The sequence below is a fragment of the Mixophyes fleayi genome, chromosome 9 (genome assembly GCF_038048845.1).
Source record: "Mixophyes fleayi isolate aMixFle1 chromosome 9, aMixFle1.hap1, whole genome shotgun sequence".
Lineage (NCBI taxonomy): Eukaryota > Metazoa > Chordata > Amphibia > Anura > Limnodynastidae > Mixophyes > Mixophyes fleayi.
Window position 1 is genome coordinate 10,930,221 of NC_134410.1, and position 18,864 is coordinate 10,949,084.

At 40.7% G+C, this 18,864-nt stretch overlaps 1 protein-coding gene and 3 non-coding genes across 6 annotated transcripts; all 4 read right to left on the bottom strand.

Moving 5' to 3' along the window:
- Positions 1–526: 526 nt before the first annotated feature.
- On the bottom strand, positions 527–599 carry TRNAE-CUC (transfer RNA glutamic acid (anticodon CUC)). The gene has a single exon. It is a non-coding gene; the product is annotated as a tRNA-Glu (tRNA).
- A 110-nt stretch (positions 600–709) lies between these two features.
- TRNAE-CUC (transfer RNA glutamic acid (anticodon CUC)) lies at positions 710–781 on the bottom strand. The gene has a single exon. It is a non-coding gene; the product is annotated as a tRNA-Glu (tRNA).
- Positions 782–890: 109 nt separating this feature from the next.
- On the bottom strand, positions 891–962 carry TRNAE-CUC (transfer RNA glutamic acid (anticodon CUC)). Its single transcript has one exon. It is a non-coding gene; the product is annotated as a tRNA-Glu (tRNA).
- Positions 963–4,204: 3,242 nt separating this feature from the next.
- Positions 4,205–18,303, bottom strand: EXO1 (exonuclease 1). Of its 3 annotated transcripts, none has more exons than XM_075186366.1 (14): positions 17,931–18,303; positions 16,173–16,388; positions 14,934–15,053; positions 14,610–14,733; positions 14,297–14,434; positions 13,577–13,789; positions 13,263–13,450; positions 11,793–11,889; positions 10,692–10,875; positions 8,536–8,776; positions 7,023–7,500; positions 6,551–6,652; positions 5,540–5,718; positions 4,205–5,432 (listed from the first exon to the last, which is right to left on the bottom strand). In XM_075186366.1, the coding sequence occupies exons 2-14, from the start codon at positions 16,331–16,333 to the stop codon at positions 5,324–5,326; spliced, it is 2,334 nt and encodes a 777-aa protein (XP_075042467.1). In that variant the 5' UTR covers positions 16,334–16,388; positions 17,931–18,303; the 3' UTR covers positions 4,205–5,323. The 3 variants fall into 3 exon arrangements, with proteins under 3 accessions (XP_075042467.1, XP_075042468.1, XP_075042469.1); XM_075186367.1 differs by having other exon boundaries at positions 4,205–5,404; positions 17,931–18,300; XM_075186368.1 differs by having other exon boundaries at positions 5,316–5,404; positions 5,536–5,718; positions 17,931–18,302.
- Between the last annotated feature and the right edge of the window lie 561 nt (positions 18,304–18,864).

Below are 18,864 nucleotides of genomic sequence, written 5' to 3' on the forward strand. Positions count from 1 at the left end.
TCTGAATGAAGAGCAGAGAAAAAACTGAGGCGCTTCAATGTAAAAACAGCAGAGCGGTTGACAGTTGTGGTGACAAGGAAAATGTTTTTAGGAAAACTATAGGCTAATGTTATATGCACGTAAGTCTTAAGGTTCACTTCACAGAGGCCCCGACTCCATGAGAAGTCGTTCTGGTGGTGCTAAAGAAAGATTTTGAGGACTCGAATGTGAGGCATTGCCTAAATGTTTCTGATAAAATACCCTTTAGACAAGAGCACAAGCCACTGAGCAGCCGTCAGAAAAATATTCACTTCCAAAGTAAGACACCTCACCCTTTGTTATAAATTCCTACTGTCTATTCTGACCTCTCGCTACTTGGTTCAAAGACCTTAGATTTGAGAAATGAAGCTGTGACGTTTAAGCCTTTTTTACCTTTGAAAGTTCTGCATTTTCTTCGCTTTCAATGTTTTTCATAAACCTTGGTAAAATGGCCTCCCTTACTCAATACAGGTGACTAGTTGAAAGTCAAAAACAGTCAGACCTCACTTTCCCTGACCGGGAATCGAACCCGGGGCCGCGGCGGTGAGAGCGCCGAATCCTAACCACTAGACCACCAGGGAGTGATGAGGTCTGCGGGGTACTTCGTGAAAGACCAGGAAGCTCTCTGAATGAAGAGCAGAGAAAAAACTGAGGCGCTTTAGTTGAAAGTCAAAAACAGTCAGACCTCACTTTCCCTGACCGGGAATCGAACCCGGGCCGCGGCGGTGAGAGCGCCGAATCCTAACCACTAGACCACCAGGGAGTGATGAGGTCTGCGGACACTTCGTGAAAGACCAGGAAGCTCTCTGAATGAAGAGCAGAGAAAAAACTGAGGCGCTTTAGTTGAAAGTCAAAAACAGTCAGACCTCACTTTCCCTGACCGGAAATCGAACCCGGGCCGCGGCGGTGAGAGCGCCGAATCCTAACCACTAGACCACCAGGGAGTGATGAGGTCTGTAAACACTTCGTGAAAGACCAGGAAGCTCTCTGAATGAAGAGCAGAGAAAAAACTGAGGCGCTTCAATGTAAAAACAGCAGAGCGGTTGACAGTTGTGGTGACAAGGAAAATGTTTTTAGGAAAACTATAGGCTAATGTTATATGCACGTAAGTCTTAAGGTTCACTTCACAGAGGCCCCGACTCCATGAGAAGTCGTTCTGGTGGTGCTAAAGAAAGATTTTGAGGACTCGAATGTGAGGCATTGCCTAAATGTTTCTGATAAAATACCCTTTAGACAAGAGCACAAGCCACTGAGCAGCCGTCAGAAAAATATTCACTTCCAAAGTAAGACACCTCACCCTTTGTTATAAATTCCTACTGTCTATTCTGACCTCTCGCTACTTGGTTCAAAGACCTTAGATTTGAGAAATGAAGCTGTGACGTTTAAGCCTTTTTTACCTTTGAAAGTTCTGCATTTTCTTCGCTTTCAATGTTTTTCATAAACCTTGGTAAAATGGCCTCCCTTACTCAATACAGGTGACTAGTTGAAAGTCAAAAACAGTCAGACCTCAAAGGGGGAGAGAGAGAGAGGGGGAGAGAGAGAGGGGGAGAGAGAGAGAGGGAGGAGAGAGGGAGGAGAGAGGGAGGAGAGAGGGAGGAGAGAGGGAGGAGAGAGGGAGGAGAGAGGGGGGAGAGAGAGGGGAGAGGAGAGAGGGGAGAGGAGGGAGAGAGGGGGAGAGAGGGGGAGAGAGGGGAGAGAGGGGAGAGAGGGAGAGAGGGGAGAGAGGGGAGAGAGGGGAGAGAGGGGAGAGAGGGGAGAGAGGGGAGAGAGGGGAGAGAGGGGAGAGAGGGGAGAGAGGGGAGAGAGGGGAGAGAGGGAGAGAGGGGAGAGAGGGGAGAGAGGGGAGAGAGGGGAGAGAGGGGAGAGAGGGGAGAGAGGGGAGAGAGGGGAGAGAGGGGAGAGAGGGGAGAGAGGGGAGAGAGGGGAGAGAGGGAGAGAGGGGAGAGAGGGGAGAGAGGGGAGAGAGGGGAGAGAGGGGAGAGAGGGGAGAGAGGGGAGAGAGGGGGAGAGAGGGGAGAGAGAGAGAGAGAGAGGAGAGAGAGAGAGAGAGAGAGAGAGAGAGAGAGAGAGAGAGAGAGAGAGAGAGAGAGAGGAGAGAGAGAGAGAGAGAGAGAGAGAGAGAGAGAGAGAGAGAGAGAGAGAGAGAGAGAGAGAGAGAGAGAGAGAGAGAGAGAGAGACTCACTGATACTGGGCCAGTGGTTAGCACTTTCGCCTCACAGCACAGGGGTCAGGAGTTCGATTCACACCAATGACCTTATCTCTGCGGCGTTTGTATGTGTGGGTTTCCTTCCACATTTCAAAAACGTACTGTTAGGTTAATTGGCTATTAGTAAAACAAATTACTCCTGGTCTGTATATGTTAAGGTATTTAGACTGTACGCTCCAGTGGCGCAGGGACTGAGGTGAGTGGAGTTATTGTACAACGATACCAAATTAGTTGCACTACATAAATAGATGATGAGATCAATGTGGAAATGTACTAATGGTGGTATGAAAAATGTAATTTGAATGGAGTCTGATAGTTTTACAGTGAAGGCAGAAGTGTTGGTATGCCATACCACCATATATACCCCTACTTTGAGCAATGTAATAGATACATTTATCACACACATACACACTCTATATATACACACACTAATCGAGATAAACAGGGTAGGTGTGTGAATAAAACAAACCTAGCAATAGTTTATGGTTGTTTGTGAGCAATTTGTGAGACAAGAGAGCGATGTCTATAGAGAAAAAAAGACATCTCCGCTGAGGCAGACCATCAAAGAAAAGGAGGCGAAACATGCCACTTCCATAATGCTCTATCACGACTGCTAAGTGCTGTGTAGTTTCTCCTATTACTCTCAGCATGCTATACTGATCTAAAAACTTACTTGGTAAGCATGTCAACTGGCCAGCCCAAAAGCTTTAAATTAAAAACTTACCTTTCGAAGAATAGAAAAAGACACTTCACGAGCTAAACTGGTGTTTGCTACACTTGTTCCGTTATGTGTCAAATGCAGTTATGCTCAATTACTATCCCTTTAAGTCATTACTAAACAGAAAGAAGGTATCGATGTTCTCCTATGCAAACCACCTCAAACTTAATCTCATCCATCCATAATACTCTTTTCCTGTCACCTCCTGCAAAATTTCTGTTTTCTTTTGCGCATTTTAACCTTTATTGTTTTATTCACTAGCTTCATATAGGTCTTTTCTTTGCAACTCTGCCTAAAAGGCAGGCAGGCATCCCAGAGTCATCTTTTTACTGTTGCAGAGGACATGGATGTTTGTCGCGTACTATTTAAGGAAGCCGCCAACTCAGGACTTGTAAGGCGTCGGTTTCTGAACCTTCAGACTCTGATGTACTTACCTTCTGATGCAGTTGTGCTTCTCGGCCTACAGCTTTTTATATCCTGGTTAGATCCAGTTTGCCCAAACCTCTCAAAACAGTAGTGTACTAAAGACTTAATTTCTCAAAACAATAGACTGTCGTATTGCTTCAGAAAGCGGTTTTGTTTTGTCCATATTTAATCCCAGAATTAGGACACTGGAATAATGGGTGCTGAAAATGGTGCTGTGCAGTCCTGTGACTAATAAGTTATAAATCAGTCATTCCAAGCAGTAATAGTCATTTGCAGCATAAGCAATGTCTAAATTATATTTTAGAGTCAAGTTACAAATATCATGGTAAAAAAAACCACAACAAATGAATTCTTTAAAACAATGCAAAACAAGACATTTCTTTTAAAATTAATTCTTACAGGTGCAAAGGATAAACAGCCCAACATAAACAAAAAGGTTGAGGCAACAGGCCTGCAGATGAAGTAGCAAAGTTTAGAACAGAAGCGTGAAATTATAGATGGAGCAATAATGGTGTGATCTGTCACATGAGAATATGAACCGGCTCCAGATCGTGCCCTAGTGCCATGCACTGCTTGCTGCAGAACGTCTGGACAAGGACCTGTGAAAGGGTCGTGTAGCAGAGTTATGACTTTTCTCTAAAATCTCTTTGATCTCTCTGCAGTCCTATTTTTATTCCTCTCTCCATCTCCACCCAGTCTGTCCTCTAATTCCAATGTGATCAGACTATAGTATTGTGTGGCTCTGCCTGTGGCAGAATGAATGAGGTGCTAGAACTTACCTTTATAACATTACTATATTAAATGTTACAACTCATTTCACAAAGATACTACACACAATAGTACAATTGTTTATTACTTGGGAGATATTAGTATACAAAAGTAGTACCACATATTTTACAGTCCATGTACAAAACTATACAAATTGATGAGACGGTTCCTCTACAAACATTCCATACGAGCGACGCTAAAACAGGACATGATGAACTGAACAAATCAGTTAAAAGTCCACTTCCTGCCCACAGTGTGGTTTTCATCTTATGTACAAGTGGGGGTTGCTTCAAACAGCTATCGTACCCTAACTCTACTGTAGAGGTGAAGCCTTTATACGTAACTATGCCTACAAACGAAAGCTGCAGTGTTGACCAAGGCATAGTACCGATGTATTACGGTTGAAGGCTATCACAGTCATAAACCTGCTGGTGCTTTAGCAAAAAGAAACACTAGGAAGAGGACCAAAGAAAATTTCTACTGTTCAGAAGGTCACACTTGATTTCATGAGAGCTGAAAATCACACCACCAATATGAACGAGTATTGTATTTTATTTACCCAATGTCTGGCACATTTTTAAAAAAAAATCTGGTGCCCCTGAAAAATATGCCATAACCCATATGAAACCGTTATTTTCTAATATACTAGGGAATGCAGTTTTTTTATGCACCAGTTTTCATAACAGTCCCCAGTGTATCCAGCAAGTCCTGTTACCAAAGACTCTTCCTGGATCTAACCTATTGTATGTGCCGATCACTTTGTGTGCTCCAAATATTGTGGGACTCCAACAGTAATTTCTACAGATCATGTTCCCAGCCACTAATCCGATCTCAGGCTATTTTATGGATAGCACAGCAGCATACAATTTAATTTGGGATGGACTCAATATTAAAGCTGATTAGTTAAACTGCCAAAATGGGTTACTTTCATTTTCTTCCGTTGTTCATTTGTTCTCCCTCACTAATATCAGCGTGGAGATCACCAGTCCTCAAAAGTGTAAAATGTATTTTTCCGTTTCAATGGTTGTCATATTTAATTGCAGTAAATTCATTCTAAGGAACAAAGCATTCAGCTAAAGGAGTGTAATAAAATTACTTGAGCTGCCATTAACCAAATAAAAAGTGCTGGAGTCCGATCTAAAAAGTTTAAAACATTACAGTACCGATAAAGGAAAACTCTGAACAATTAGATGTGAGGATGTTGGGTCCCAGTTGTTTCTTTCACTCTTCCAGTAAACAAACATGTTCTATGACGTTGCCTTACTGTCTGCAGAGATTCGGGAAAGAGGCAGAGACTGAAATAAATGTGTGCACTTTGCAGGTCACAGTGATTAAGGAAGACATGAAAGAATATGTAGAATTACTTACACAGATGTATATGTAGGAAAAAATACTTACTTACTTTTTAAAGCTGAAGTTCTTCCATAGGTCGTTGATGGTGGATTGCAGACCTAGCTTGTTCTCGTTGTTTCGTGTAGTCCTTGCCCTGATACTCAAACCACTGGCTTTTGAAGCAGCCATTGGCTTCAGCTTTGTCCCAGAGCGCAAATCCAAACTCTTTGGCTTAAGCAGTCCAGAAACCTGGAATTCAGAATTTCCAAATCCTAAAGACTTCCACAAGCTCATCCAAATTATTTAAAATTAAACAACCAGCTGTGTTTGCCTAATAAGACGAGTAATACCGTATTCTTACATTCAATGTCCCTCTTTATAAAGATCTCCCACACGTGGCACTTGATTTACACTGTTGCAATTTATGTTCAAAATTAAAATTGGAGAAATAGAAAGAAATGGGAAAAGTTACAAATCGTTTCACCTCCGATTTGTAACTTCTGCTAAGAATACAAAAGTTGCCTCAGATTCCAGAAAAAATCTCTTGGGAAAAAAAAAAAAAAAGTGGGTTATTGGTATGAAAATATTGGGACAAGCAATTTTACAAAGTGATGCTCATTCTCGATGTGAGGGAAATACACCCAGTAACAAGGTCAACAGACGATTACAAATTCTAGCACAAGAGAGGACACACTAGGCTACTCTAATTTCACTCTTAAGTAAACATCACATAATTTCAACACCACCTTGTGTAACCTTCATGCCGAAATCTGTTTCTAACTCTTATATAGTTTTCGATGCCACAAGTAATCCTCGAGGGAGTAGAAGTAAAATAGTCTAAATACCTAGAACATGATCTGAAGGTAGTTCTCCTCCTACAGAGTACACCCCATGCTCTTACGGTCAGTCACTTTTTTTCTTTAACATAATGAAATGTGAAGACATGATGTCATACTAAATACAGTTACAAACCCAACAGCCCTGTAGGTAGAAATATCTGGTGTGGACAGAGATCAGATCTCCATCTGCCTTATAAACAGAGCCACAGAGAAGCGACGAGACTTATGACACAATGCATTACCTTGGCCGTTGGAACGAGCCTCCTCTCTGGAAAAGCCACCTGGTGCACAGGGGAGGTTTTTAAACTGAATTCACAAGGAGACTCCAAAGAGTTGTCAAGGTCCTTAAACAAACAGAACAAAACGATTATTAGTCTACTAGGAAATATCCCTTTATATCTAACCATTAACATAATTTACAATCATTGGCCAACAGTTTAATTGTATAATTTATGGTTAAAACAGGTGCACATCCAAAACACTCAACAGACTGCAATGTCTATAGGTTGTTCTAATATGTGGTTACAGATCATGTCTGAAACACACCTCAGAGGCTGCTATTTATATTGTTTAAACAAAGCAAAGTGACAGCACCAGACTAAGCCAACCACTTCCTGCCTGCACTGCCAGACAACTTGGGAGACCAACCTGTGATCTGGTGTTGTGCAAATATAATATATCCGTATTGTAGAAATAATAACAGGTTATTCTTACTTCTGAGCTGGAGTCCTCAATTTCCAACACCGACAATTTACTTGTCTTTTCAGAGGGAATTAAAGCAAGGTCACTATGGAGAGATGTTTGGTCCCAGTTGGCATGATACTTATTTGTTAGCTCAGTCTTTGTATTCTCAGTGTTTGACTCTAGAACAGGTTTATTCCGCTGAAACCTTCGGAGGGACAGCAGGGAAGGAGAGAGATTCTGGGGATTTGGGCTGCCTTTGGTTAAACTCCCCGACCAACTAAAACAGTTTCTTAGGTTTCGGAGTGGAGACGCAAAGGAAGCTTTCACGACGCAGTGTTCAGACACGGGAGACGGAGTCTGCTCTTGTTTACATTCATCATCGCTTTCTTCAGTTTTCTGATTTACTTCACAGGGGGCATCACAGCCATTTGTGGTTTCCTTGTTAGCCGGTGGAAAGGTAGGATCCACAGATGAGGAGCTGGCAGACTCAGAAGGCTTGCAAAAGAACCTAAGAAATAGTACACAGTTACCAACAGTGACTAGATTAGGATTTAATTTCCTAGTCCAAACTAATAGCCGAGGTGAAGTAGACCACTAGACGTTAAAGATCACGTAGACTACGGTCATGTTAGAATGTGTCTTTTGGAGAGAACACAAGAGGATTTTACTTCAAGTATATTAACTATGGCAAATAACCCATGAGCATAAAAAGAGAACCAAATAAATAGACAGACATTAAGAACCCTCTACACTAGTTTATTTTGTAGTTTGTCTCACAAAAAGGGTCTGCTGCCTAAAATAGATTTGGAGAAAATATATGTCTTAAATCTAACAATTTTTTGATATAAACTTAAAAAGTTAGACAAGAATGTTGTTTCATAGAGGTATATTTCACACAATTGTTTTGGGATCCAGTAGGAACCAAGCCTGACATCACAACTCTGTTCTGTTGGGAAACCCTACTTACTCCACTACATGCTCCCATCCTCACATCATATCACTGCCCCTGTCACATACAGAACTGTCCTCACTAACATATCACTCATCTCCTGATATACTCTGTGCTTCTGGGGTATCCTGCTCCTTCCACTATATAACTCTCAGTCTGTGGCTTCCTGCTGCCTCCATTCCCCTCCTCACATGACGTCACTGCCCCTGTCACATGCAGCCCTGTCCTCACTAACACATCACTCATCTCCTGATATACTCTGTGCTGCTATTCTACTATTCAACCGAGTAGTGTGATGACATTATTGGCTACAGGTTACTCTATCCTAGTCCATTTCAATACGAAGGACATCTCGGACGAGGAGTTGAAGATTGATTACAATAAGATACTCAGCTCATAATCAAACTCACTATATAAATACAAGGACAATATCCCGACAGTTCAAACAAACCCAATTTAGAATTAGAACTTTGTTATCGACCATGCTGGAAAGGCTTACAACTCACACCCAGTACTCTGCAAGTCAGTGGCTAGAACCATAAAGATTGGGGTAAAAAGCAGGACTGTGCCCCGCTTCCTGCATAACCAACATACCTGCTCCGAGTCCCAGTGACAGAGATCGAATCACACGCTTTGTTTTTCCTCTGCAAAAAAGTAAAAAATGTACTCCTTGTTTTGGGCTGCAAGTCTGTGTTATTGGCACGTTCATCTAGTGGGTGTAAGACGCTCGGGCTAGAAGCCTTTAATGGTGTTAAATTATTGACATATTCTCTTCTAGGCTTCTTATTCTGAGAAAATGAATACTGGCTGAAGAGATCAGAGTCAGAAGCCCCATCTACGAGGAAGACAAATGAAGCTTAGAATTTTGTTTAATGCAAATCTAGATGCAATCATATTTCAGTAAACAAGGATACAGGCCTCAAAGAAGTTCAATTCCATCAGTAGGCGATCATATTATTGATCAAATCAGACAGACAGCTACATCTACTCATTTAAATTATAGTCTATAGATTTTCTGACAATTCAAAAAAAAAAAAAAAAGAACACTTTGTAACAATTTACCTGGTTTTGTAGGTGAATATAACATAAATCTAAAGACCGATTTACCTAGCTGGAGAATCCAGCACTGACTTAGTGGAGTAGACACTACACACTTCTCAGATCCCTATTTTTAGCCTATCTAGAAACCATTTGATGAGTCTACAGACCAGTGTTTCCATGCAAATCTCCCGTCCTGCTTATCAGCTCATTTAGATTGTTATATTTGATAGCACATTATCATATGTTAGCACATTACAGTAGATTAGGGAGGCAGTCACATACTTTACATGCGGACTATGAGTAGGGAACAGAGTGTTGTATTCATGCTTATATGAATAAACTATTTATAATTGTAGTTATGACGTCCAGGGTGGGAAATAGTTGTGTTTCAGACATAAATCCCCGAACCTTTTAATTTTAATCTCCTGGCACTGTTGTGTGCTGAATTGTGTAATAAGTTACATCAAAAGACATATTATTTGCAAAAATTAATCATTAGCAATCTGAAACTGGATAGGAATATAAAGAAAAGCATATTTTACAAATGGTGTTATTGGGCTTTGTTTTCAGTGGGTTTAAGAGGCTGAAAAAGTCTACAAAAGGTAAAGGGTTTATGATTTCACAATTAAAATGATCTTGACAACACCAGTGTAATATTTATATGTAGGAAGCACAGGACGCAAATAACGTCATTTATTTTGCAGGTTTAAACACTAGGTGATAGTGCGCGTCCATATTATCAACATCTTTGTATGTATCAAACCAAAAGATTGGATCCATATTTAGTGTTCTGAGGCTAGTTTTAATCGCCCTATTAGAATTGATTAAACAATGTATTTAATAGGTACCACTAAATCTAAACACATTTTGCCTAAAATCTACTAATAACATTTATGGATATACAAGCTACTGATAACGAAGAACAGTAGCTTCCATAGCATGTGTCCCACAGATATATTACCAAGAGGAAGCCTGCTGTTCCTCACAAACAGAACTATAGGGATATTTTAAAGAAAGCTCTGACATCGCTATCAGTAAGTGTGAGCGTATTCCCACCCATATGCAGAGCTGTACTCATCTCGAGATGCCTCTGCATCAGCAGCATACGAGTCTGGTTTACTATAAGTCAGTGTGTTATATATATATATATATATATATATATATATATATATATATACATACATACACACACATACACATAACATAACAGGTATAAAACATGCCTCCTAACAGGCGTACAAGGGTATTTCTGCAGGCCTGCATGAGCCGCGTTTGCATGAACACACATTTAGCGTACTCAGCCCTCCCCTATCCCGCTTATTTGCACACCCACTTGCTGGGCACGCACAGAGCGATTTCACGGCACGCAATCAGGTGTACATCCCACTGTGGATCAGCCCCATAGTGTACATATGTGCAGAATCACATCAGCAACCACACATACATACAGCACAATCCATGACCGAATGGCGATACCGACTTTCCCCTTCGTTATGAGAATACCACACCCTGGCGCTCTGAAACGTCCCCTGTATTTGGGGTTCCATGTACGTAGGACACAGCTAAGTGTGCACAAACAGGTTTTTTTTTCTGGATTATATGTTTTGAACTTTATCTGCTTTCTATGTGTACAGCCAAGTTTTTTTAAAAGAACCAACAACTCATTCCAAAACCACAAACCATTACAGAAAAAGAAAACCTGCATTTACCTTCCTGCCGCCTTTTCACGGGGTGCTTATTACTTGGGAGGATTAATCCTCGGCGGTTGGCCTTCTCCTCCGTTCTCGGTCTCTCTTCAGGTTTTAGATTTGGACAGGGTGTGTGTTTTCCCTGCCAGATGCTGGCCGATTCTGAGATTTTGTGGTTCCAACTGTGACTCTTCTGCTTAGAGGACTAAGAAACAGGAGAAGTGACTTAGAACAAGAGTGAAAATTAACACAAAACCCACAAACCAATCCCCACAATGCACCACTGAGGTGCCAGATAAATTAGCCGGCAGAGGGGGAAGATGTTTTGTAACCATGAAAAGGATTTCCACTGGAATTATTTCTCATTTTATCCTAAAATTAAGGGGATTTTACACGCCTGGATACATGTTCTCTTTACCTACTTCTTCCTCCTCTCACACTTCCATATTTTTTAGTTGGGGGTCCCCTAGAATCCCCAACATCATCCAATATAATAGGCACAGGATGCAGATTTTAGCAACAGTGACTTCAAGACATTCAATCCTCTAGGAAAGGGGTTTGTGCTATAAAAGCGGCACCGGAGTGGGCGGTGACATGGCCGTCCAATCAGGAGCCGCATTCCTAACCTGGTAGATTTAGGCCGCACAGTTCCCCTATACGCAAGAGAACAGCATAGGGATGAGGATCCAGAGGGGAGCTAGAGAACTGGTTGTACCAAAGTAGACAAACTTGTTTAAACACCTATGTTAATTAAACTGTGTAATTACACATTTGTTAAAAAGGACAATAAAAGCAAAAATAACATTGACGCAATATGTCCAAAGTTGCTGTAAAGTTTACAAAAATATATATTTAAAAGTTCTATTGTATTTGTTTTAAATTGCTTGTACCTACTTTGTTGCTATTAATCGTGTTAAACTCTGGAAGGCCCTCACAGTTGTCCTTAAATTAGGAAAACATATGTGCACAGTAAACAGAGCTCTCCATAACAATCTTATCTTGTATGTTTAACTCTGAAAAGTCACTCATATTAGTTTAATATTTAGCGTATTTCAATGTTACTAGTAGTTCTTTTATGCAAAACAATTGATCTTAGTAACCATCGTCCGCGAATCTTCCTACCTGCGGGACATCAGGATTATAGTCATCTATTTGTTCCATTGTGTTGACATCCTTGTTTCCGAGAGCAATCTGATAAGCAACTGAATCTCCCACGTTACTGCTTTAAGTTATGGAAAAAACGAGAACAGACCTGTCCATCACTACAGAATACTTAGGTATAGAACAGACCTTCACCAGAATCCTGTTTCCTAGAGACAGATTGTGTAACAAGGCTCCTTACACTTTGTGCAGTTCTTTCTATACATTATAGATTAGGTGGGGAATGCACTTAACCAAAATGGATGTATTAGAAAGAAATCCTCTACTGTCCAAATGGCGCAAACAGCTGTACAACGTTTAGAAATCTGTTGAAGAGATGCGCAATGTGGGTTTCCTCCAGGTGCTCCGGTTTCCTCCCACACTCCAATAACATACTAGTAGGTTAATTGGCTGCTATCAAATTGACCCTAGTCTCTCTCCGTCTGTCTGCGTGTGTGTTAGGGAATTTAGACTGTATGCTCCAATGGGGCGGGGACACATGTGAGAGAGTTCTCTGTACAGCGCTGCTGTATTATTTGTTTTTAGCAATAAAGAACATGTACTTTCTGTGCATTCTTTTTATGATGTTCTACACTTTCATTTGTGCATTTTCCAAAACAACCCAATTGTCTGTTGTGGCTCCAAAAACACATTATGCAAGACTAGCCCCGCCCATTTCCATGGTGGCCACGCCCTGTATAAGAGTTTGCACCAGAAATTGGCAGAACCTGCATTAATTTAGAGTAACACAATGGAGTTTCGCTCATTACTGCATAGCCTATAAGAAACTCTTTGAAATTAACAACATTATGAACTTATACCTTTTTGTCATCATTCTACAAATGCATTCAAAAAATAATTTGTTGCAAGGACACTTAAAATTTGACCCGACACCCAGGGGTACATTTACTAAACTGCAGGTTTGAAAAAGGTGGAGGTGTTGCCTATAGCAACCAATCAGATTCTAGTTATAATTTATTTAGTACATTCTACAAAATGACAGCTAGAATCTGATTGGTTGCTATGGGCAACACCACCGCTTTTTCAAACCTGTAGTTTAGACAATATATATACTCCTCAGTCTGTGTGGACTGATGTATATAAGAATGCAGTACGAATAGTGGTCATTCCTCATAAAAGATTAGTAGCAAGAATCTCAGTGTTGCAGTTAGTTCCAAATGAATTGACAGGCTGCGTTCTCATGGATAAAGGTTGCCCACAAAATGGCCACCACCGCTGTTGTCTAACAATGCATTAAAACAGACACTATTGAGGCGCTTAACACAAAACAGTTGCTAATAAGTGTTAATTCGCAGTAAGACTAGATAATTATTTGTACGTTTTTCTTAAGCTGAAAAACTCTCTGATCTAATTTTTATTTAAGAAAAATAAAATAATGTATTCCTGGAACAGAATTCTCCAACAATATTAACAAGACTGTAAAAAGGATACGGCCCAGCGTAATTTAATTCTTTCGGGTCAATGCCATCTTCATAAGGATTCAGAGGAACCAGTTTTCGTTTTACAGGATCAAAGACCAATTGGTACAAAAAAGTATTATCAGCACGAATAAACCCCTCTATGTAGCCATCCGGAACCGTTATATTCGCTTTCAGATACTGCCCAATCTTCTTAATGACCTGAAAGTGAAGAAAGAAGCCATTCAGAAGGTCAATGACATCACAGAACAGATTTATTTGTCAGGACCTGCAGCTCTTGCTCAGCTGATAACTGGCAACTAAAACAATCACAAGACAGAGCGTTACCTGTATTATATCCGGATTATTTGCGACTTTGAGAAGTTTACTTGCTTTGGCCAAGCCAATGCCGTGGATGGAAGGAAGATAGTCACAGCCGGACAGTATGCACATGTAGCGGAATTTCTCCTCCGTGAATACATCTCCCAGGTGTTTACACATCCCAAACCGAGCTTGGTCAATTTCTAAACCATTTCCAAGTTTGTCCATTTTTAAAATCACCTTTAGAAATAGGTAAAATCTCATCAGTTACAGTTGCTGTTTTTTTACATGAAGGTTAATCCTAAAAACAACCAGAAATTGAATGCAACTCCCGTACAACTTTAATAAAAAATAACTGCACTACTTTCATTTTTCTCTTTTATTATAGTCAATAATTACATCGCGGATCACATTTACAAGTTCTTTTTCTATAACAATAGAATTAAGATTTTGCATATTGATATTGTTTTCTTTTATGGTACGTTTCCTAAGGGCAGAACACCACATTTTACAATTGTACATAAAGTTTACGGTAATACAGCCTTTATTCACTTTCGAAACGTTGCTTTGAGAGATAACCAAGAACCGTGGTCTAATGTCGCATGGTTTGGATCCGCACTGTAATGCTGGTTGGCGAGAATCTGCTCACATAACAGATTGAGCACTGAGAAATATGACAACGATATAGAAATAAAAGGAGAATAACTGCTTTAGGGAGAGTACAATCAGCACAATGTCATTTCTCACCTTTTTACAACCAAAAGTGAGAAGATCGGAATCTTCTGTAATTATTGCTTCTGCAAAACCGTTTTTATTCAAGTACGCCAGCTGGGAGTCTGCCTCATATGGGGCAACGATACAGTCCACACCCTCCGCGCGAGCAGCCTGAGACCAAACACAAAGACAAGGTATGCAATAATAGGGGTAATGGGGGTGCACCGTACTGGATGATTCATTAAACAGGACATTTTGTAATGCATAAACTTCATTCTCATTTAGCCAAAGCTGGACGTGGAAATTGCAGCAATAAATAGGACTTGATACAGATTCCAGAACTCACTTTAATAACTTCATGAGCCATGTCGGAGGTGATGTTAATGGAGCGTGAGAAACAATCTCTGGCCTCTGACAATTTGCCTTCTCTCAGCAGCTGTTTCCCCTTTTGCAGATTTACCTGCCGCTTCCTGCAAGACAGACACAGCCGGCTTAATGCGCTGACTCACCAGCTTCACATACCTTACAAAAAAAAATAAAAAATGTACCAAAATGACAAAGCAACAGCAATCTGTGCAGCATTTCTGCTGCACTTCTCCACAGAACTGGGGTTCGTGTAGCAATAGATTTGTATGTACAACACTAAGGATCTGGCATTAGGATCACTTACTCTCTCCTGGCCCTTTCCACATCTTTCTTTGAAGGTAAAGTGCATCCATCGAACACCAGTATGGGCCTGACACCATGTGACTGAAGCATATGCACAAACTTCATGCAGTAAACAACATACCTGCAACAAAGGACCATGGAGTATAAGCCACATGAAGTAGATAGACAGGTATATATTAAAATATAAATGATATATATATATATATCTAAGTTAGACTACACACAGATGTAAAGTTACGCCAATATCTATATCCAATTAATATTGGTTAGACAATTTCATAATAATAAAAATACACACAACATAAAACATACCATGTAAACAAATCATAACCATATAATAAAGGCTGAACTAGTAAAGGTCATTGAAGTCACTAAATATTATCTATTTATGGCTTTAACATGCTTTAATAGATCTAAACAGGAACTGTTAATACCGAACAGATGTAAAACCCTTTGTAATAAACATGTTCTAGTTACCAGCTAAATATTCCACATATTGAAACATCAACAAAAAACAGGAAGTGAAACCCTAAACCTATAAAACACATGTCACTGTCAGGCAAGAGAAAGAGCCATTGCAGACCACAGGATTTATTCCATAATGTTGTGGTATAAGAATTTTAATTAGCCAAAATTAGGGTTTGATTTTTTTAAAATTTTCAGTTGAGTTACCGTTTATATCTCCTGGTGTATTATATATTGTACCCAAGATGCAACACATGTAGCAACAGATACAAAGTCCATTGCACATCACTATTGAAAACTGCAAAAAGCATAATTCAACTTTATGGAACAACAACTGTTTTTATTCATTAAAAGCGCTTCTAACATTTCTTCCAAGGAAGAAGACCACCCCTCAAGAATTGTTTGCTATATATTCCCCAACAAATCACTTATAATTCACCCATTGTTTGAATATCTGCTCTCTCTTGTAAAAGAGAAGTAAACTGCAGGTCTATGGTACTTTTACGTTGAATTACCAGCAGTGCAGAAAGAGAATTTTGCCCCCCTCCCCCCACGCTGTTTGCTCAATCTTGCTTTCAACCAAACACATGTCCCTGAGAAGAATTCAGACCCCCGAAGTGACAGCTGCACAGCTGATGTGCTCAGTTTGCAGGATGTAACCTTCCTATATTTAGAATACAGAGCAAAAAAAAAAAAAAAAAAGTTTTCGTGGTTGTAATGAAATCCCACAGTAGATGATGCTCGTTAGACTGTAACACGCAGACTACAGACTTACTGGTCGGTCAGTTCTCCTTTTGCCAGTTTCTCCGCACAGGCGAAAGCTCCTTTGTGCAGCCAGCAGTAGGTGTCCACGGCCACAGTCTGCCCCTTGTATTTCCTCACATGGATGGGCTCAGAGGCTTCTTTAAGAAACTGCAACAGACCTTGAATTCCCATGACTGCGTCACTCTACCTGTGCGACTCCAAATGTGCCTCAATCCTGGCCGATAACCTGTGTCATATATAGAGCGACATTATTCAAAGTCCAACACTTGTCCACACGTAAAACATTTAAAAGGGTAACGCCACCAAGTAAGATAAGTTACCATTAAAACTGATATTCAGATGAATTCTTACCGTAGTTGTCTTCTTTATATCTTGCACTTTTTCACCTATCCACTAGTGTCTCCCGCTTGCCACAAATGAGTAGTTATTTATCCCTAAGAACCTGCTCCCCTACTTAAAACAGGCAAGAACGGGTTGTCAATGCTCCGCATACCTGCCAAATGGCCCAAATTCAGTGGGAATGTCCCGAATTCAGGGCTCTGTCCAGCTTGAGGACATGTTTGTCCCACAGGTGATAACGTTGGGATGTATGGCTCTGCCCATCTTAAACGATGTGCACGTGATCCAGGAAGATCACCCAACATCATAGGGCGTGACGGGGGTACGCTAGCAAATGTAGTTTAAAGACTGCACGCTAACTACGGTCTCCCAGAGCTACCTGTCGATCCTTCCTGACCACGCTGTGTAAATTAGCATCAACTGTTCCTATTCAATTTATTGGTACTGGTCACATGGTTATATATTATCACCCCCCCCCCACCGGAAATTTTTTTGTGATGCTTTTGACAATTGAAGAACTGAGTTAATGTTAGTCCATTTTTTTTCCTTTTTAATTCATTTACAATCCTTTGTTATTTTCTATTTTGTTGCCCGCTTTCCTTTTGGAGACATTTATAAAAGCAGTTTTTAGGGAACTGTAAAAGGTGGTGTTTGTAAGGCGCCACAATGTTTCCCATTACATTGGCTGTTGTCACCAAACAAATGATACTGGCACCCAAACAAGACATTTGTTTTCATGTTCTAAACTGGATTCGAAAAATGACAGCATGGATGGTTGCCTCAGGCAACACCATCTTTTCTAACCAGCGACCTGTAAAGAGGTTTTTTTAATAACTGTCCCCATTGGAATCTATGGTGACAGGCAAAAATAAAGCAGAAAATTAACAATTTACAAAAAAAAGATTTAAAAAAAAAATGCACCCATGTGCAAGAAATCCTTAAACTGTATTTATATGTAAGTACAATGACCACTATCAAACCCCACTTAAACTAGAGGCAGGAAAAAGCAAACTCCTGCTGGTGTGGTCTAGAATCTAGGATTGAAGCACATCAAAGTGTATTACATTTACTAAAGATTTAGGGTGACTTTAATTACAAATCTTGGACATAAATGAAGATTATCCACAAAAACCTGTTAGACCCCAGCAAACAATGGTCTGGATGTTACAAATAAATGGAAATATATGTATCACACAGACCAATGGAGAGCAGGGATCTCATGCCTCAATCACTGGCAAACAGAAGCAATACATGTATTGGTGAATGATTATATTAGATGTGGGCAACCTGTGACTCTCCAGCATTTGTGAACTACACAACGTGCTGGGACTTGTAGTTCCACAAGAGACAGATAATGCTGCTCCTGCAGTAGCTCAGTAATGAAATGTAATTAAACCATAACTAGAGGCAGCCCATGAACCCCACCTACCTCCTGTGATGACACTGCCAGTCCCTGGTGCTCACACACAGAGTCCTAACCTGACATCACCACGTCAGTAGCCAGAAGAGTGACGTCACCACCCGGCCCGCAGGACCCGGATCTTGTCTCCAACGAGAATCCAGCCCGGGATCCGGGCTCAGCGGTACTTTAAACCTTGGCGCGCTCTCTGAGGGTGACGTCACACGCAGCGCACGTGATGCTAAGGCGCAAGGCGGAGTCTCACAACCACAGCCGCCATGTCGGAGAAGGGCACCGGAGAGAAGCTGCTCGCGTAGCCCCATGGTTGCGTTATTTGACTTGATTTTTCGGCGGTGCCACGTAAACATGTGCAGCTACCTCATGTGATACTCAGAGACCGTCTGTGTATAACATGAAGTGTGCAGTACAGTGTCGTGGTGCTATACGCGAGTGGCTTGAGGTGAGGTATGCTGACGTCACCAAGGGGATTTGGCGCGAAAATGGATTAGAAAAGAATCTGGCGCCAACTCTGTCCAGAGTAACTCTGTCAGTCACGTCTGTGGTGGGGTCAGGTCCTAGTAGTGATACCTGTGCTCATGTTGTACAGGGTGTATTTCATGTTATGTAAAAAAAAAAGTGAATGAAACTTCAGAAATAGCTAAACAGATCCTATGGACAATTTGTAATTAGAAACTGTCAGGGTCAGACCATGAGTCTCTGGGCTTATAGCTACAACTCTGTTTAGTAAGATACTTAGATGTACCCCAATAATCAATAACAATTTTTAAATACAAGGAAGACATAGTTGAAACATTTGTTTATACTGGTTTCCTAGCTGGGCACAGTGGTGCAACTGTCTGTAATAAAGTCTTATTTTTACCTGTCAGCAAAAAAAAAAAAAGCATTGGTAACTGGGACTGTTACCATGTATGACCAAGGAAAATCAAATGACCACTTTTTATTA

Coding starts and splice junctions, on each gene's coding strand:
- EXO1 (XM_075186366.1), bottom strand. CDS start 16,333: ATGGGAATTCAAGGTCTGTTGCAGTTTCTTAAAGAAGCCTCTGAGCCC. Junction 11,890..13,262: donor GAATTAAATTACGCTGGGCC/GTATCCTTTTTA, acceptor AACTTAAAGCAG/TAACGTGGGAGATTCAGTTG. Junction 5,433..5,539: donor AAGAACTTCAGCTTTAAAAA/GTAAGTAAGTAT, acceptor CATTTATTTCAG/TCTCTGCCTCTTTCCCGAAT.